At 35.3% G+C, this 21,907-nt stretch overlaps 1 protein-coding gene across 10 annotated transcripts in view; it reads right to left on the bottom strand.

The window, feature by feature from the left end:
• The window catches only part of LOC150104251 (uncharacterized), a 1,804,220-nt gene that overhangs the window by 966,288 nt on the left and 816,025 nt on the right, over positions 1 to 21,907 (bottom strand). For all 10 annotated transcript variants that reach the window (XM_090396244.1, XM_090396248.1, XM_090396245.1 and 7 more), the window contains exon 21: positions 17,551 to 17,616. In XM_090396244.1, coding sequence (XP_090252370.1) covers positions 17,551 to 17,616 — 66 coding nt within the window. The remainder of the gene's footprint in view (positions 1 to 17,550; positions 17,617 to 21,907) is intronic.

The following is a 21,907-nucleotide window of genomic DNA, read 5'->3' as shown; positions in this document are numbered from 1 at the left end:
AATAGTAAGATAGCTGAGTTGTGTGAGGCGAAGAGGGTTCAGTTTGTGAACCTGAGGAGTGAATCTGAAGGGAAGTTGGAATCATTTAAATCTGACGGATTACATTAGAATGAGTTTGGTGTTGGGCATTTAGAAAGGCTATTGTTTTCTGAGAAGATATAGAGTCAAGAAGTCTATGCAGTAAATAATCAGAGTCTACTTTACCAAAGAATCAGAGTCTACTCTACCAAAGTAATCCTCACCGGTATGGAAACACACATTCCACACAGCATTCTTAACTGCCATTCCCTAACTAAACCCTGGTTCTCCAAAAGATGTGCCAAGGCTGTACAGATGAAACAACAGACATACCATAACTGGCTGAAATCAAGAACCTCATCTGCTTCAGAGCTTATACCGAAGCCTGAAATAGATGCAAAAAAAAAACAATCAATGCTTCCAAAACAGAGTTCGAAAGAGCAAACAGCAGGAAATCAGCAGTCTGTCCAAACAGCAGCCGAGCCTTTTGGTCTCTCACCAAAGCAATTGGCCGTAACTTCTGCCCAACACTATCTCCACCTTTATTATACTCTATTGCATCCTCACCCACAGAAAAAGCCAATCCTCTGGCTTCGCATTTTGCTTCCAATGCATGCATAACTGACAATGGTAAATGTCCCCCAATCATTCCAGACACCCAACATACAATGTCCCTATATCCTATTGCCAGGATGAGATCATGATATTTTATAAATAATGGCTACAACAACTTTACAGCTATAGACTGCATCATAAGCAATTTTTCAGCTATAGCTTACATTAAAACCATAGCTATTCCACACATTAAAGGAGATCAGAAAAGATAAACAGAATTCCACACGATAAAGGACATCAGAAAAGATAAACAGAATAATACACATCAACAAATGCAAAACCTCCATGGATGATACATCCTTGTAAAGAGCTCACTAAGTAACTCAACTATTTCTGCTGCTTTTGTCTGTTTCCTATCATCAGCAATGATTAAAGTTATCCTTCCATAATTATTCTGCCTCTTACCTGCTACCTAATGAAAAAATTTGACTTCACTTCAGCCAGCTTTTGCTCTCATAATCTGATTTGGCTTTTGTATTATATTTGCCTCCCTACTTGCTTGTATTTTACATGGTTCATGAGTATGGTGATCACCATTCCTTTATATGTTCTCCACAATGTTTTTCTTTTTTACAACTCTTGCAATATATCTCTATTAATCATCTCAACCCCCTCCTGACCATGGGTATACAGTTTGATACTGCTTCTATCAAACTAAGCCTGACCACTTGTCATGCATTACTGACCATTCCTTGTAGATTCTTAAGATGATACAAGTTATCTCCTAAATTTGCCTTAATTATAACTTATCATGGGATTAAGATGCTCAGTTCTTCACTGAGAATTCCATATGTCAGCAACCTCTCAGAAGAAGACTTGCAGGGTTGCTTTCACCTGTGAGCAGCAGGGGGGGGGGTTATAGTTATGAATACATCTACTGATGCTATTACCATATCCAGTACTCTCAAACTCTTATCCCCTCTAACACGTGCTGTTTCACGTAATTACAAAAGTCTTGCAGTGGGTAGGATTCCTGTGCGCTTTCCTCCCTGCAATCTATGTCCCCATAGTTAAAATTCCCCATATTAATTGCTCAGCTGGCATTCATTGTGCTAATGCACTGATGCATGGCATCTGCAGAATTCTATGAATCTCCTGGTCTATATCATCAACCAACAATATACTTTTTATCCTATTGGTTTCTATTTGTGCAAGATAGTCTGAAATAAACCATCTCCCTCAGATCAAAATAAAACTAAGGTGGACTTTAGTCCTCAACTTCTATTTTTGTTGGCTGAAGTTCTTCAGCTGTCACAAGCAATATCCCTTGCATCCTATGACTTTAACTTTATCCTTTTCTTGTATCAAACTTGGCATAAAATTATCGACATCAGCAAGACCTAATTGAAATGACTAATGCTAATGGTTTTCTGTGATATTCATTTGAACATCCAATTGAGCATATAGTTATGCACTTGCACATATTCGTGTCCCAGGGGTGGCTAGACAAATGTTTCAATGCATCCTTTCTTTCTTTTTAGTGTTACACAGTGATCAGCATTCATTTTTGAAATTATGGATTCTACAACTGTGTTAAAATAACTCTTTATTATCCCGACGTTTCAATCTTCATATCAAGATCATCATCTGGAGCATACATAAATATATATATACAAGACAAGCTTGAATTTATTTGTAATATTGAAAGAGGCCTAAGATTCATCCCAAATAACAGCAGAAAAAATATGTTTAGAAGCCGCCAACATTTTAAATCATAACAAAACGATAACAAGCAACCTAACTCGATATGAATTAACAGCGATAAAATCACTTAAGTCAAATCCGAACATCTTAATAACCAGAGCAGATAAAGGAAGTGCCACCGTTATCTTAAATTGAACGACTTATGTGGAAAAAATGAATCTGCTGGTCTCAGACAATAACACATACCAATTAGTTAACTATAACCCAACTAATATAATCAAAAAGAAAACAGAGAATCTACTTAAGTCAATTACCACACGGCCCGAAGATACGGTCAAAAAACTATTTCCACACAATGCTCGTTCTCCAAGAATTTACAGGCTACCGAAAATTCACAAAGAAAACACACCGCTAAGGCCTATAGTCGAAGGGATTGATAGCCCAACTTATTACTTAGCCAAAAAATTAGCGGCAACACTCAAGGAGCTGGTTGGTCATTCCCCCCTCCTTTATCAAAAACACACAACACTTCATAAATGTCGTCAAAGACATTACATTAGAAAAAGATGATCTATTAGTCAGTTTTGACATGTCTGCCCTCTTTACGAATGTCCCAATCAATGACACAATTCATCTTTTACTGAACAAATTTCCTCCAGATATCATGGTGCTCTTTGCACATGTTTTATGTTCTGGTTATTTTGTATGGCAAAACACTTTCTACCTACAAAAGAAGGCACAGCCATGGGCTTGCCATTATCCCCCCCCCGATTGCTAACTTTTATATGGAACATTTGAACAACTTGCTTTCCGTTCCTCCCCTTGAAAACCCAAAGTCTGGCTTAGATACGTTGACGATGTTTTTGCGATCTGGTCTCATGGCCGTCTGACACTAGACACATTCCTTGGCCACCTAAACAAGCAACACAAATGCATACAGTTCCCAATTGATATTGAAAAACATAACACACTGCCATTTCTAGATACACTTGTCAACGTCTTCCCTCGGGCAATCTTTCCTTCACTGTTTACCGGAAATCGACACATACTGGCCAATATATGCACATAAACTCCTACCACAACCCAACACAAAAACTAGGTGTCATCAATACCCTAAAAAACAGGGCTCTGAAGATCTGCTCCAGTGAACAGGCACTGAAAAATGAATTTAATGTGATCAGCAATACTTTTCAAAAAAATTGATACAGCCAAAACACTATTAACAAAATTCTCTACAAGATCTCAATAAAAAACAAAGACAAACCAGACTACTGTAAAACTATAACCATTCCCTACATTAAAGGGACATCAGACAATAAACAAAGTACTACAAAAATACAACCTCAAAGCCAACTTTAAACCTCCTGCAAAATTAAACAAGCTTACTCAGCTCATCCAAAGACCCACTCCCTCTGCTGTCCCATCCTGGAGTATACCGTATTTACTGCACCTGCAACATACCATACATAGGAGAAACAGGACGCACAATTCCGATCAGACATTCCCTACAATTTTCTTTGGATCTTAGTGCCAATTTCTTCTCATATTCCAGTTTTGCCTTCCTCGCCATTCTGATCACTCTACTGGCCTGCATCTTATATTCTTCGTGTATCTGTCCTCCACCCCTCTCCTTGTATATCTTCCATAATCAAACCATCATATACTAGTGAGAATGCTTTGTGCTTAATGAAAAGCAAGTGAGATATGTTCCTAGGAGCAAGAAAGGCTGTGTAGTAAAGTTCCTTTTATTGGAAGTGCATTTGGAAATGTTTATTTAAATATATTCCTATTATCTGAGCAATTATTCCTCATGTCTACTTCAGAAAAATGAAGGAAAGATGCATTAAGGAAACTTGCTTACTAGAAGAGATGTGCAAGTATATCAGTCAAGTGAGATTTTTAACTTTTTTTGTATTCTGAGGAATTTGAGAGGTAAGCTAGACTGAATAAATGAGTGAACAGAAATAAATGAAAATAAATAGGACAGTGATAGAACAAATGCTACAAAAGAAGATTCCATATAGTCCAGTGAAACTACAGAATTTTTAGCTAAACACTATGTTCAATTTGTTTTGTATATTATTTAATGTCATTCCTCAGAAATGACATTAGAACTGAGAGAATCAGAGAGTGGGAGATAAGTTTATTATTATTCTTTAATGATCTCATAATGTGTAATTCCGAGAATGGGCAATGAATTGTCCTTTGCGTATATTTAGAAGTCCAATATGCAGAATAGTTGAAATTAATTTACTAATTTTAATTCCATAGAGAATATGAATGTCAGATCTTCTTTGAGAGATAAAGTGAATCACTTCATATAGAGATTTGTACCTATTGCATATATTTATACGTTTACAGTAAATACAGGTACACTACCGATTTTCCAATACCCGTGGTTCCAATCCCTTGCTGGATTAGTCGTTTTGCTCGATCTACTGACAGATAATAATTCATCAATAGATCTCTGAAATAAATACATTAGTATAATTATAAATTATACAAATTTATCAATATAGTGCCATATAAGATAGAAAGGAAGAAGTTATATATTGTAGTTCTTTCTGTAAAAGATCGTCTGAAAAACAAAAGGAGTAAGCCTGATGAACCAGTGTTTTAATAGTTCCTGCCTTTTGACTGGGATGGTGATGAGATTCTGCATGGATATAATGGCCTGTGATATGAGTCTTCTTTCTATAAACTGAGAAATGTAGGTTACCATCTGGTTGGTGAAGAATTAGAAGATCTAAAAAGGCTAACTGCTTATTTGATTCTACTTCTATGGTAAACTTGACCCTAGGATGAAATGCGTTTAACGTAGTGAGAAATTGTTGAAGTTCATCCGAAGAGCCATTCCATAAAGCAAAAATGTCATCGACATATCTGAACCAATGAGTAGGTCTGGGAGAAATGTTGTCAAAGATACGTTGTTCAAAATGTTCCATAAAGAAATTGGAGATAGCAGGAGAAAGAGGATTACCCATTGCTGTTCCTTCAATTTGTTGATACAACTTATTTTAAATGAAAAATAACCAGAAATTATTACAAAATCAAATACGTTTACAATGTCTGAAGGAAATTCCTGTTGTAGTAATTCAATGCTTTCCGAAAGAGGCACATTAGTAAATAAAGAAACAACATCTAAACTGATGATATCAGAAATGCCCAAATGAACATCTGAAATTTTATTTTTGAAATCCAAAGTATTTTTTATATAAGTATCAGTTCTTCTAGTTGAAGAGGAGAGTAAATTTGATAAAAATTTTGAGATTTTGTAAGTGGGGCAACCTATACAATCTACGACTGGTCTTAACGGAATGCCTGGTTTATGAACTTTTGGAAGACCATACAATCTAGGTGGACGACCGAAGAAGGTTTTGATCTTCATTCCATGTAGATACATTATCTATAAGAGAATTAAGTCTCTTCAATTGACTCCGGGTAGGATCCGATGTAAGAGGCCTATAAGTTGAACAGTCATGAAGTAAAAGAGACATTTTTCTCTAATATTCCTTCCTATCTTGAATTGCTACAGCCTTATTAATCTTTCTTACTCTGAGTTTAAAGCATTGAAATCACTGAAGAATAACAATAATTTAATTATTACGAAAGCTGACAAGAGGAAGGCTGTAATGATTCAAGACAGGAAGGAATATGAATCATACCTAGTCATACCTAGGCAACAAGCTGACCACCCTTCCTGTCACACTATTCTCTTTTATCCTTCTAAGCAGCCTCCTGATATCCATTCTGACGCTCTCTTTGTCCTCTGTCAAATCATTCGTACCGATTAAAACCATTAACTGCTTTGCTTGCTCTCTCCTCATATCCAATGCCTCAATCACTCTATTCATTTTACCAACTGGAAAACATACCTTATGCATCTTATCATCCATCAAATTTAATAATCATAGAAACATGAGCCTTATATGATCATTCCCTTAACTATGTAGAAATGACTGGAAAGACATTGTTTCATACTTCATGCGAAAACTGGTAAAATTGCAAATTCAAAGAAGCCTGCAAAATTCTAATCACCCACCCTAATTTCAACAGTAATGATGGCCTGAAAACTCTAAAAATAAAAAATATGGATGGTACAAATTCAACTCACATAATTTCTGTTTCGTACAGGTCACAATTTAGAAACTTAGGCCTCAAACAATTACCCCCCCCCCACACACACACACACACTTGCAGGACTCCAGGCAATAATTTGACAATCTGAGCCCTTATAAATATTGATAACTAATACTGTTAACATTTACAGTATTTTTAAATTCAAGTATAATATGACTGAAATTGATCCTAGCCATATGAAAAACATAAATCCAACATTAATATTTTTTCCTCCACCAGAGGTCAGGCTTTTGGGATTACAGGAATCAAATTAGTGATACTTGGCATACTGTGGATTCTGACATCTTGTCTCTTTGTATATGCACTCCAGATGATCTTAATATGCAGGTCAAAATATCAGATTTATATTAAACATATGGTACTGGTTTAATACTGGTTTATACTAAAGTTATGACTCTAAAATGGTAGTAATCTCCATAATTTTATCATAATGAATTGCTCTTAAATAAGTTTGGACAATTAAATATACAGTACAGTGCTGAGGATACCACCTGAGGAATCGAATGACTGGTGAGAGAATTGAATGGTGTATCATCATCATTAAGTGACGATGATACATCATTCATATTACTGTTACAATCACAAGTGTTGGTGAAGTAGATCTGGAACCTTTTTTTTTCTTTTTTTGTAATCTCTGAGGTTTATTGTGGATTTTTTGGTTATTCTTGTTATTTTTCAATTTTTGGCTGGATTCTCATTGTTTTTTGTGAATACAAACAGTATTAGATTATGTTGTCATTCACTCTGGAAGAGAAGAACAGCTAAAGAGTACAGGCATGCAATGGGAGGTGGAAGCAAGTGACCCACACAGAATGAATCCATGTGTGGCCTCGACAGTTCCCCATATATATACTACAATACTCAGACTCACACTAGTAACAATCTTGCAGAGTAAGAGGTAGCAAGACACAGCTAACCAATTCTTTCTCATCTATTAACCTTCCCAATACCACATTCAATACAAATATTGAAAATCTACAGCATCTTCCACCTTCAAGTTTATCCTATACATCCTATATATCCTATACAAAAGTTTCAAATAGCGAATCTGATTCAGATTCGCTATTTGAAACTTTTACAAGAAAATGTTCAACTAGTTTTCAGTTCAGCTATATTCTGGGGCAACAAAGAAATAACTTGTCCAAAGTATGTATTACAATAACTCTCTGACTTAACGGAATTAGTAGAAGTTGTCGGTACAGGAAGCTGTCTGCATGGTTCAGTTTTTGTTCTAAATGGATCAATTTTATCATAACATTTTTGAAAAAAGTTTCGAAATCATATTAGTAATTCCGCTTTGGCTTGATCAATTGAATGAAATTTTAGTTTAAATTTTTGGTGAATTGTTTATTCGATGAATTGCCTTTTCAATGAATTGTCTTTCAATTAACTGTTTTTCAATGAATTTTTATGGAACCGTTAAGTTTGTAGTCTGTGCAGAATGCATATGATGTAATTGCATATCTTAAAATGTTTTTGCATAATGCTTTATAGATTAGTATTTTTATATGTTTTGTTGAAATTTTTTTTAATCAATATAGTTTGCTGTTTTAAGGATACTTGTGACATAAGACTGAATGATATATGCACATAAACAGAAGAAAGATATTTAATTAACCAAATATTTCGGTCTGGAAATAGCAGATCATCCTCAGGGGTATTACAAGAACAGTTTTAAAAAAATATATACAAGCTAGAATACTAACAATAGATCGTTAAAAATAGAACACGCCGCGTGATGTTATATCACTAAGTATGAAACGGAATATTTTGAAGTAGAGACATGATTGAAAAAATAAAAAAAGTAATGAGTAATCTTGATTACACTTTCCCAGATTTTTGATATAGATATACAGTCATTACGATTCAGGTTGGGAAGATGGAGCAAGGCCTCCACGCTTTCCTTGAACAAACGTTCAAACCTATAACGGGATCTGTGCAAGAGGCAAGTCCTGGACCAAAAGATGCTGTGGTCAGTTTCAATCCCGTGTTGAGCCAATCCAGACTTTTCAGGTTTGTTGTGAAGAATGGAGGACTGATGTCCTTGGATTCTTTTTTCAAGAGAACATCCAGTCTGTCCAAAATAGGAGAGATCACAGTTGCAAGGAATTTGATAAACTCCACGAAGAGATAAAGTTGAGTTTGTCTTTAGGAGAAGGAAAATGAGAAGACAATTTGTTAATAGGTGAATACATAGCTGTTAAATCATATTTCTTTAAAATTCTTGCAATAGGATTGAAACACCACAGCATCTTTTGGTCCAGGACTCGCCTCTTGCACAGATCCCATTATAGGTTTGAACATTTGTTCAAGGAAAGCGTGGAGGCCTTGCTCCATCTTCCCAACCTGAATCGTAATGACTGTATATCTATACCAAAAATCTGGGAAAGTCTAATCAAGATTACTCATTAATTTTTTTTTTTGTTTTTTTTTCAATCATGTCTCTACTTCAAGATATTCCGTTTCATACTTAGTGATATAACATCACGCGGTATGTTCTATTTTTAACGATCTGGTGTTAGTATTCTAGCTTGTATTTATTTTTTAAAACTGTTCTTGTAATACCACTGAGAATAGTCTGCTATTTCCAGACCGAAATATTTGTTAATTAAATATCTTTCTTCTGTTTATGTGCATATATCATTCAGTCTTATGTCACAAGTATCCTTAAAACAGCAAATTCTTATCCTTCACGGGGAAAATGCTACCAAAATAACCAGTAAATTAGGAAAACTTTCAGTTATACAAGGTAGATTATGAACAAAGATCAATTTCTTAAAAAAATGCCGCGACAACAAGATTACTCCCAATTTCGCTATAAAGAAACAATAAAATCTCCTGGAGCTCATAATATTTACCTAAACACTAGTTTATCTCTAGTCTGTAACCAACTTAAAGCTGCTAAACATGACCTTGCTATTCTCAGTCATCATATTTCTGATCTGCGCACCTATATTTCCACAAATTTGGATCCACATCTTTCTCACATAGTTCTAAATGTGGCTAAACGTTCTACTCAATGTGCTTATAATAAACTAAGTCAACATCTAAACTGTAAATATGAAGCTCTTTTGTCTAGACAATCCAAGCCCTTCATAACTCCAGATAATTGGATTGTCAATATATCCTGACGTCCTTTAATTGAAAATGAAACCCTCATCCTGTCAAAAGGACATGATTTTTCTATTGTTCCTAATAAGATACCATATCTAGATTTCCTAGTTAACATTGAACGGAATCTCAATAATCTAACAAATGCAAAATGAGAAAAGCAAATGCTCGTCGCCTAGAAGTTGCTTCTTCTCTACTTAAGGCCAAACTTCCTCCTTCCAACATATATCCTTCTGAAATGAAATCTTTACAGTCTTTGAGAAAAAATAATCACCTCATTATCACCAAAGCTGACAAGGGAAAAGGAACAGTAGTTATGGACTCAGCAAATTACAGAAGAAAACTTTCTCTTTTGCTTCGAGATCACTCCACATATCAAGAAACTGATTATAATCCAACCAACAGACAACTAAAGAAATTAAATTCTTTCTTAGATGAAGTCATCAGTTTAGATAAAGACACAATTGAAAGACTTAAAACTCATTTTGTAAGACCACCTAGATTTTATGGTCTTCCTAAAACACATAAGATTAACTATCCTCTTCATCCAATAATAGATTGCATTGATTCTCCTACTTACCGTATAGCCAAATATCTAACTAAATTATTGAAATCTTGCATTGGCAACTCTAATTCTTTTTTAAAAAACGCCTTATTTTTCTTAGAAAAATTAAAAAATGTCTCATTACAACCTACAGATCTTATGGTTAGCTTTGATAGAGAATCTTTATATACCAATGTACCTCTCAAGGAAACTTTAAAATTACTTGCTGACATCTTTCCTGAAGACATTATAAAACTATTCAATTTCATAATTCATTCTGGATATTTCGTATGTCAAAATAAATTTTACAGCCAAGTAGAAGAAATGGCCATGGAAAGTCCTCTTTATCCTGCTTTAGCCAACTTTTATTTAGAACATTTAGAAAAAGTCCTCTTCTCATCTATTTTCCCTCAACCATCCTTTTGGGTAAGATATATAGATGACATCTTTACTATTTGGCCACACAGCAAAAACTCTTTACCTTCTTTTTTAAACAGTATCAATTCCTTGCATCATCGTATAAAGTTTACTATAGAAATAGAAGAAAACAACCAGTTATCTTTTTTAGATATTCTCCTCATCCTTCAAATACTCTTACAACTACAGTATACAGGAAACCAACGTTCACAGGTCGTTATATTCTTAAAGAATCAGCCCATCATCCATGTCAAAAAACAGGAATTATAAAATGCCTCATCCAGAAGAACCAAAACTAATTGTTCTACTTTTGATTATCTACAGAAAGAACTTTCTGCTATCCAACAACACCTGAAACTCAATGGCTTTTCTAAAAAAAGTACTCAACATCTTCTCAATTCTTATAATCCTCTACAAAACAGCAAAGTTTCAATACGTTGAGTGCTTATTCCTTATATCTCCGGTATTTCAGAACCTAACGGAAGAATTTTAAAGAAATATGATTTAACAGCTACGTATTCACCTATTAACAAATTGTCTTCTCATTTTCCTTCTCCTAAAGACAAATGCTCAACTTTATCTCTTCCTGGAGTTTATCAAATTCCTTGCAACTGTGATCTCTCCTATTTTGGACAGACTGGACGTTCTCTTGAAAAAAGAATCCAAGAACATCAATCCTCCATTCTTCACAACAAACCTGAAAAGTCTGGATTGGCTCAACACAGGATTGAAACTGACCACAGCATCTTTTGGTCCAGGACTCGCCTCTTGCATAGATCCCATTATAGGTTTGAACGTTTGTTCAAGGAAAGCATGGAGGCCTTGCTCCATCGTCCCAACCTGAATCGTATTGACTGACTAAAAATCTATATTAAAAATCTGGGAAAGTCTAATCAAGATTACTAATTACTTTTTTTTTTTTTTTTTTTTCAATCATGTCTCTACTTCAAAATATTCCATTTCATACGGTGTGTTCTATTTTTAACGACCTATTGTTAGTATTCTAGCTTGTATTTATTTTTTAAAACTGTTCTTAAATAGCAGACCACTGAGGATGGTCTGCTATTTCTAGACTGAAATATTTGGTTAATTAAATATATTTTTTGTGTTTACATGCATATATCATTCATCAATATAGTTTGCTATCTATTATCCTGAGTGTGTTGTGTAGATAATTTGTATGGCTATTAAACTTTGATCAGCATCAAAGTGAAGTCCGAAACAATGTGTTGTTTTCACTATGATGGTTGAGGTTTTAGGATCAGTGCTTTGTGTATAGGAGGATGGATGTCAGTTAGTGAGATATTTGGTTTCTATGGGTAGAGTCTATGGATTTTTGAATATCATTAGCTTTGTTTTTTCAGGGTTTATATATATATGTGTGTGTGTGTGTGTGTGTGTGTGTGTGTGTGTGTGTGTGTGCGCGCACGCTATTTTCAGTTAGCCAGTTAATGATCAGATTGATGTCGTGCTGCATATTTGTGTAAGCTATGTTTGCATTGTTGTGAATGGATACTATGGCCATGAGAGAACAGCTCCTTGTGATACTCTACAGGTTACAGGTAGCTCTTTTCTGTGTGCTGATCCTATACGTGTGATGGCCTCTCTGTTTCCCATGTATGCTTTGAACCACTGGAGTAGACAACCTCCAATTCTGATATGTGTTAGTTTGTTTAAAATGATTTTTTGTGTTAATGTGTCAAATGCTTTTGTTAGGTCAATAAAAACAACTAATACTATTCTGTTTTTATCTGACACAGCATTCATTAGGTCTGTCATCTTCTAAGGCAGATACACCAAGCTGATATGACATAGCCCTACACTTTTCCCGAAATGTTCCGATGATGATACATGATAGAAATGGCTCGCACCCCATTAATGCTCTCCCCGGCCCTGTTTCCCATAAATCTCTTCCTTTTCTCAAAGAAGGACCCTTAAATATAATATATATATATGTATTATTTTTAAAAAACTGGGGTTTTCTAATTTAATCTTCCTACCTTGCCTCAAACAACCCTCCCCCAACACACAGATTTCCTCCCCCACCATTTATCGGCCTAACGGCATATCGCTATGGAGAACGAAGACATTTTAACATCCAAACAAGGTATGTGCAAAATTTCTTCCTCTATTAGTCTGCATATATTTACTCTCTAATATATGCTTATAATGCCCTAAAAAATTCTTGAGTAAAAAGCCAGTGTATTTAAAATTATAGCTGACTGTATACCTAGAGTCCGAATAGTAAATCAAGTATGGGTTAAAACGGAAATGGTGAATAACACCATTAAAAAATTATTAAGAAATTATGAAAGGAAATTAGCCATGCAAGCTAAAGAGAATCCCAAACAGTTCTTTCAATATACTGCAAGAAAAAGAAAAACTGTACATAGCAGAATCATTTTAAGGAATGCCGATGGTAGGGAGGGCACTGAATCAGTCGGTATAGTGGAATTACAGTGAGCACTTTGCAAGAGTATATCATCCAGGTAACATTGAAGGAATGAAGGAACCATTAGTTTATATTTTATATCGGAATTGTGGTGAATGAAGTGGAGGTGAATAGTCTATTAGAGAACCTTAATGTGAATACATCTGTGGGATTAGATGGCATACCAGCACGGGTATTACATGAAGTGGCTAAAGAATTGTCAGTGCCCTTGACCATATTGTTTAATCTGAGTCTCGGGTCTTGTTTAGTCCCAAAGGGGTGGAAAGAGGTGAAAATAGTTCCACTGCATAAAGGAGGATCAACTAGTGTTGCAAATTACTGACCGATCAGCATATCGGGAGTCGTCATCAAGGTCTTGGAGAAAGTAGTCAAAGGAAAAATACAGGAATGGATTGATGAAAATGAGATACTGTATGGGGGACAGCATGGTTTTGTGAAGAGTAGATCATGCCTCAGTAACTTGCTCAGTTTTTATAGCACAGTGACAGCTGAACTGGATAAGGGTAAAGGGTTTACAGTGATACTGCTGGACCTAGCTAAGGCCTTTGACAGGATACCACATGGAAGTCTAATCCGTAAACTGCAATATATGGGAATGGATATAGAGTTGGTGAGATGGATAGGAGGGTGGCTGATAGAGAGATACCAGAAGAGTAGTTTACTCGGGAGTAGAGTCCAAAAGACGGCCTGTGACTAGTGGTGTGCCGCAGGGTTCTGTTCTTGGACCACTGCTATTTAATTTGTTCATTAACAATATACAGAAGGAACTGAGAGGAACGGTTCATTTGTTTGCTGATGATGCAAAGTTGGGTAGGGCAATAGTGAATGCAGAAGATATCAAAATTTTGCAGGATGATTTGGATAGATTGGAGGTCTGGAATAAAGAGAATGGATATCAATTTAATGTGGCAAAATGTAAGGTTATGCATTTTGGGGTGAAAAGATTAGCAGCAGTATATCATATTGGTGGAATTGTACTGCAGGAGATTGATGAGGCCAGGGATTTGGGTAAGTGTTGGTGGATAGCGAGTTGACATTTAGGGGGAATATTGCAAAAGTGGATAAATCAGCTCATCAAATCACTTGGATGCTGAAGAATACTTTGTCAAGCAGAGATAAGCAAGTTATTGTTCCTCTGTATTGAGCCTTGATAAAATTCATCTCTACTACTGTGCCCAGATTCAGTCACCTAGGTTTCTTCTCGATGGGGAGGAGGTGGAGAGGATCGAGAGGCGATTGACCAAGATGATAGCAGGTCTATGGAATGAACCTTATGAGAACAGGTTGAAGATTTGTGGGTTGCAGAAATTGGTTGATAGGCGGAGAAGGGGAGATATGCTTGACATTCAAATTGCTAAAGGGTTTCTATAGGATTAATTCAGAGGATATTTTTGAGAACAGGACAGGGGTGGAAGGACTAGGGGACATCCATGGAAGCTGGGCAAGAGTGTGGTTAGTAAGGGTGTTAGAGCTGGGCTTTTTACTTTTAAAGTGGCGAATGAGTGGAATAAGCTGCCAGAGTCTGTTGTGGGTGCTATGACATTGAATGAGGTCAAGGCAAAGTATGATAGATACTGTGTGAATGTTGAATAGTTGTGATGGACATGATGTTTAGGTCCTCTCTCGATGAGTCTAAGGACTCCTTGGAATCCTTAATAATAATCCTTAATCGCCTGTAATAATAATAATAAAATAAGGAACACTCCTAAACGGAAACAGGCCAAAATAGCCGTATAAATAATAGTTTTTTAAGAGGAGTAACATGGGAATTTTCCCAGAAATAACACCTACCTTTGTCCTATATTTTATTAAATGCAAGTTTAAGGTTAGTACATACAGCATCTGCCAAGTCTGAAGATGCTATCTGCATCCAGTCTATTTTTCTAATTTCATCATTTACTATAGTTTCGTTTATGATGCTATTATATTGTTTTGCAATCTCAGCAAGTTTTAAGGCTTCTGGTTCCATATGCAACTGTACTTCGGTGATATAATGGTCTGGCAGTTAACATGTTATATCGGCTGCTGTCTAGCTATTTGGCAGGGCCCATATATTTTGTGTGGAGAATACAAGATGAGCTGATTGTATTTTCGGTGATTGTATTCTCTTCTCATGTATATGCCTGTATGGATGGGATTATGTTATATGCATATAGGAGGTCTTGGTATTGTGCTGTGTTATTTATTTTCATAATGTTTATATTTATGTCACCTATTATCATCAGGTATTCTGAAGTGCCTTTATCCATGGCAGAAGGCCATCTGTTTAATTCTTCGAGAAATTTTGTGGTTCTTAAATTGAGTGGTCTGTATATTATGTTTAATATCAAGGAGTTCTCTTGTTTAATATTTTTAACTTTGATGCATATGTTTTCTGTATATTATAATTTATACTTTATTTCTATTACTTCTAATTTATGTTTGCTGAATATTATTATACCACCATCTCGTTTAGTTTGTCTGGTGTATTTGTGTTGTTGAAATTTCGTATCTGGTAAATGGTTGCCTCTTCGTTTGTTGTGGATACCTCTATTAAGAATACTAATGATAACAATAATAATAATGCTAGTCTGGTTGGCCAATTGGTAAGTGTATCCGTTCTCTAGCCAAAAGGCTGCAGGTTCAAATCCAACCGTAAAACATCCCACATGGATATTTATGATTGTCTGTGAAAATATTAGTGGTGGTAGTCGGCAGTAGATTCTGTTGGTGTAGATGATGAAGGTTGTTGTGGTTGGTGAAGACGGAGAGTTGTAGAGTAGATGCCCTCCCTTGATGAGTCTTTGGACTCTCTGGAGGTGCTAGATAATAATAATAATAATAATAATAATAAATATTCATATTAAAGTTGCTGAAAATTATTAATCAAAATCACAGAAAATACACCACAGATATGCACATCAGTAACTAAGAGTATAGTTGAAAAATAGATGATCCAGCACTGAATTAAATAGTAAAATACCATTTTTTCTAATAATTAAAAAATCTGATGCAAAATTCCTGACTTCATGATTATTTTGAATTAAAAGCACTTACGTTTTCCATTTTAGCCTACTACATAAATCCATGCAATAGACAGGGCAGCATGAGTAAAAAGAATAATATTAAAAAACAAACAAACAAAAATTTTAGTATTTTTAATTCATAATAAATCTTACTGTGTATGGCTAAAAATGATATTTACTTTAACCCTGTATTGCTAATATGCAAATTATGCAAATTGCTTTAAATGCAAATTGAAAATCATTCTCAGAAAGACACTGTACCTTATTACTGACCACCTATGTTTGTTTATGACAGGGTTATACTTGGGCAGTCACCAACAGTACATACGACAAAAATAAACTAATGGAAACCAAAATACCTTCAGCCATGAAGATATCAGAGGAACAGCAGCATTTATTCAGAATAAATGAGAACTGTGAGACTGCTAAGTTATGATAATATAACTTATAACATGTTAGCAATGCTGAGATAGATAAATAAAAGAGATAAATAAATATATAGAGATAAATAAATTAAAGAGATAAGGTGGTTTCTTAAGAAACCACCTTATCTCTTTAAAGCAATAACTGCATTAATGCTCCACACAAGACAATAAAAACATCAAATGCAATATATTACAGTCTTATTTAAAATGATATACGAAAAATAAATTTTTTGCTATTGTTTCTCTCTTTACAAGACCTTGATAAGACCTCACTTTGACTGTTGTGCGCAGGTCTGGTCTACTGGTTTCTGTTGTGATTTTGATATATCGGAGAGAGTGCAAAGGAGAGTGTTAAAAATGATATCAGGATTGTGGAATACTCATTATGAAGACAGATTGAGAATTTGTAGGCTGCAGGCACTAGCAAACAGGAGAAAGAGGGGTGAGACTTAAAACTTCTGAGTCATACAGGATACAATTGATGGAATTTTTTAATTTATGGAGAGTGAAGAAAGGACAAGAGGGCATCCTTGGAAACAGAGAATGAAAGCCACCAACGAGGGCTAGATTTTTCTCTCATAGGGTAGTGTGTGATTGGAATAGATTACCATTAGATGTTGTGAGTGCAAGTAGTGTGAATGATGAATTCAAGAATAAGTATGATAGCTGATGCGTGTAGTATGTGGCCTCCCTCGATGAGTCCCTGACTTCCTGAAGGTCTCTCTTAATAATAATAATAATAATAATAATAATAATAATACCAATACACAGGCCAATTACAACTACCCAAGTGATAATAGTTACATAAATAATATGAAAATGAAACTGACTTAAGTATATGAATCAAGTAAGAAAGTAATAATGATATCTGAAACAATTTCATTAATAACAAAAAATCAATGGTAGCAATATTATTAAAAGGTAACATTTATGGAAAAGTGTTATTGACAGCTATGAACTAGAATTTATCATTTTAGCAAGCATTCAATTCCAAGGCATGCATCAAGAGAAAGAGTGAGAGAAAGAGAGAAGAATGAAAGACAAAGTAATGCTGCAGTCATGTCAAAAATTAATCGAATATGATATCAAAGAAAAATGTTAGTATAAGCATTTGCATTTCAAAAACAAAAAACATAGTTTTACAAAAATAAAATGTAAAAACTTCAAAACAAATCCAACCTGCTCCTCAACATGCCCTTTGATGGAACAGGAAAAATGAAGAAGTCATCATCCCATTTAAATGTGCTAAAATATTCAAAATTTGAAATTTTTTTAATAAATTTCATTAAAAAACACAGGTTAAAAAAATTGATATAAAATAAAAGGTTTCCATAGTTTAGTAATTTTTCAACATAAATATGCTAATTATGAAGAAAAATCAAAGAAAACATTTATACATAAAAGCATTAAAAACACCTACATGCAATAATAACTGTGTAGAGCATTCCTCCGTAAATTATTTTAAAAATCTGTTTCATTTTAATTAAAATAAAATTAATTCATTCATTGATACTTTGTCTGAGAAAAATTATCCATGATTCTAATAAAATGGTTATTTGAATTAGGGGCTCAGTGTTCAAACAGATTAAACTGCAAACAACAGACAACATACTCTTGATTTATCAGGCTTTTCCAATGTTAGTGGTGATTTGAAATTCTTATAGTTGGTACTTGAAAGGTAAAAAGGCTTACTTACCAAATTATCATTGTATGAGCTACCATCCGCCTTTTGCAAATGGACTACCAATTTCCTCTGTAATCATTCACTGCATGGCCTCCTTTCACCTATGCTCTTTTTCCTACTCACTTCTATCAATAAAATCCTATCCACAATTTTGCTGGTGACAGTACAACACATCCCATTCATCTTTCCCAGTCAACAACCTTGCATTGCCCATACATTCCAAGTTATTATACTAGTTTCCATTCATTAAGGAACAGAAAAAAATCAAGATAACTCAGAAACGCATGAGGGGGAAGAGTTAAAGGGAAAAAACATAAAGTCAGGTACATTGTGTAAAAAGTGAAGTAGAGTCTGGTCATCATATACAAATGAGTAGCACTGTTAGTAGTATATGCAAATGGCTACAGCCATGAAAGCAGGCATCTTAGAATGGTTTTTCATTTTGTGTATGGAAACAGAACAAGAAACTTCATGACAGCAAAAATCTTGGATTTAGTTGAGATATTTAGATGGAGAGCAATCTTAAGACTAGAGGATGGCCAAAGTCAGTCGGAGGTGGCCAGATGGCTGCATTTGAGTCATTCTGTGGTTCACAGACTGTGGAACTAATTCCAATAGTCAAGACAGCATCCTGGTCATACAGTAAAGGAAGGCCATGGACTATAACCTGGGTGACCTATATCTCTGATTATTTGCTTACCAAAACAAGAATGCTACCCCAAATTCATCTAGGATCTGCCCTCACATCAGTTACAGGAACACTAGTATCTGTTTCCACTGTGCACAGATGGCTTCATGAAGGCAGTCTATATGCTGGATGACCAGTAGTCTGTGTTCCCCTATCTCCACGTCACAGGAGAGAACATTTGAAATGAGCCAAGATCCATGTCAACTAGACCAAATACCAATGGCGATGGTTAATGTTGTTTACAAACGAGTCCTGATTTGGTCTACAAAGATACCAGGCATGCTCCAATCTAAAAAGAACCAGGGATATATTATTAACTTTTTAATATCCACAAATGGGATGATTATGGTGGAGGTGGTGTGATGTTTTGGGGAGGCATTTCGTTGAGTAAATGTAATGACCTGCATGTAACCATGAATGCTGCAACCTATAGAGATGAAGTCCTGGTCTCTATATTCTTCCATATGCAAGTGGAACAGGGGAGACACTTATCTAGTAAGAGAGTTTCTTCAAGAAGAAACTATCATACATAGGAACTGGCTAGCCAGGTCTCCTGACCTTAATCCTTTGAGCATGTCTAGGATGCTCTAGGTAGATGTGTTTTTGCTCTCTCCCTGAAACCATGAGAGACTTAGAATAGCTTTACCAGAGTAATGCTTTCTATTACCAAATCAGCTCTTGGACACCATTATAACCAGTATGAAACATTGTTGTGAGGGTTGACCCCATTTTTTCTTATCGAAGCACTTTTACGATCTCATTTTGACTTCTTCTTTTTGACCATTGTCTTCACGTACCCATTTGTTACTGAATTAATCTAATTATTTAAATTTTTTTATGGATGTTTCTTTCATATTTTGTATCATACTGCTTTTCACAGAACTGAATAAAAATTCATCATAAAGTTTTTGAGTTACTGATTTTTATCTTTGTTCCTTAATTTAAAGAGGAAACCAGTGTATCTTTAAAACTGAATTTCCTACTTCTCTGGCAGCCTTCTTTTCTTTACATTTCTGGAGAAAATTAGTTAGAGGATTAGTTAATGAGAGAGTCCATAACATCTGTGATACAGGAGGGGGAAGGGGAGCAAGTAGGATAATTCAGGCATTGGACTTGAGGAAGAAATGATCAAGAGAGTTAGTGTTGATTGTGGGGACAAATGATCAAAGTGGACATAAGGAGCATGCGAGAGTGAATATCAGGAGGTTATTGAGAAGAGTGAAAGATAACAGTATAGTGGGAAAAGTTGTCAGTGTCTTGCTAAGGTACTATACAATGTTGAGTTACAATTTAGCACCAAAATCATGAATAGTATGCTGGCAGAGCTATGTGAGAGAAAGGATTACAGATTGTGGATGTATGGTATGTGTTGGGAAAAATGAAATTATAGAGGCATATGGGTTGCATTTGAATGGCTTTGAAGTCAGTACACTGCAGAAAGTGTTACAGGATAGAAGCACACTGTGAGAATTGTGCAAGAGATCTGTAGCAAAAGATGAAATGAAAAATCAGGAGAGTTATATTGAAAAGACAGAAGTGCTTGTCAGTGAAAACAGTAGTAGTATGAGAGATGAAGAGAGAACGGGAATGCAAGAGGAACAGGGAAACAGGCGGAGCCCAGTTGGACATGGAGACATGGCATAGGGATAGTGGATGTTGAAAGTGGCAATGAATGTGTGAATGAAGATGGAGTCTTTGCAATATGGGTGAGGAAGTTGAGACGGAGCAGATATATGTGGTAAGTGGTGATAAAGGTAACTGGACAGGATAAAGGTGTGAAGGAGAAATCACAACCAATACGTGGCTTTGAGAGGACTGGTTACAGACCTAAAAATGAACAACTGTGTTTATTTACAAATGCCAGAAGCATCAGAAATAAGGGAGATGAAGTGGTTTCACTGACTGAGTTTATTTGCCCCAAAATCATTGGAATAAGTGAAACATGGTTGAATAAAGAGCTGATGACAGCAAGGGAATTATGTCCACATAAGGTAGTATGAAAGAGTGAAATAGTGGCAATGGTTATGAGGCAGTGTGGAGTAATGTGGAGGTTGACAGGAAGGCATATTTAGTTGGAAGTTGCTATAGGCCAGGAAATGTGGAGGATGGTGATGAAGAAATGTATAAACAACTTGGATTAATGAACAAAGGAAGAGTAATTATTACAGGTGATTTTAATTATGGAGATATAGATTAGAATGAAGAGAAAGCATTTGGGAATAAGGAAAATGAATTTCTAGAATTCTTGAGAGATAACTATCTCAGGTGCATATGTGTAAAGGAGGACACATGAGGATTGAGAGTTTTAAATCTGATCATTTCATCAGAGGATGTGGTGGTTTCGCACATTCCTCCAGTTGGTGAGAGGAATCATGAAATGATCACCTGAATTGTACCTAATCATATGCAGACTTTTATGAGGAAAGGATATATGTGGAATAAGAATGCTTGTGATTATGACAAGCTTAGCAGACAGCTTGGAGCTATAACATGGAACGAGGAGTTGAGAAGTAAAGAAATAAATGCTGCTTAGGAACTGACAAAGAAATACATAACAACATCAATGTGTGAATGTATTCTGCAGATCAAAAGGCTGAATAAAGTAGGTGTAAAATGGATGAATGAGGAGCTAAAGCAAGAAATCTGGAAGAGGGTACTTTGAAGGCAGTATAAGATGAATAATGGTAATAATCAGTTACATGAGATGAATAAAGAACAAGCCAGGAGAGTGGCTCAGTAAGAAAAACAAATGCAGTATGAGCAGAAATTGGAAAATCAGGTGAAGAAAAATCCTACAGAGTTTTTTTTAGATAAGTGGCAAGTAATAGGAAGAATGATTATGGTAATATGATGTTAATAGATGAAAATTGTAGAATGGTAACTACTGCAGAAGACATTGTTGAGGTATTCAGTGATCAATTTATAAGGGGGACTCATCCTGATCGGGTAGAAATCATGAGGAACTTAAATGTAGAAGACATATCAGAGTATGGCTTAACTGTAAGTGAGCAGGCGGTATTTGAGGAAATAAATAAACTTTATGTCAATAAGGTGATAGGATTTGATGGTATATCACAAGGCATCTTAAGGGAATGTTCCAGGAAATTAGAAATAGCATTGGCATGAGTATTTTAATCAGAGTCTTACAACAGCACAGGTTCCAA

This window comes from Typopeltis vanoorti, chromosome 8 (assembly GCF_054136105.1).
Source record: "Typopeltis vanoorti isolate ZY-2024b chromosome 8, IOZ_Tvanoo_1.0, whole genome shotgun sequence".
In the NCBI taxonomy this organism is placed as follows: domain Eukaryota; kingdom Metazoa; phylum Arthropoda; class Arachnida; order Uropygi; family Thelyphonidae; genus Typopeltis; species Typopeltis vanoorti.
Note: the sequence above shows the minus strand (reverse complement) of the source record. Positions and strands in the feature narration are given on the sequence as shown.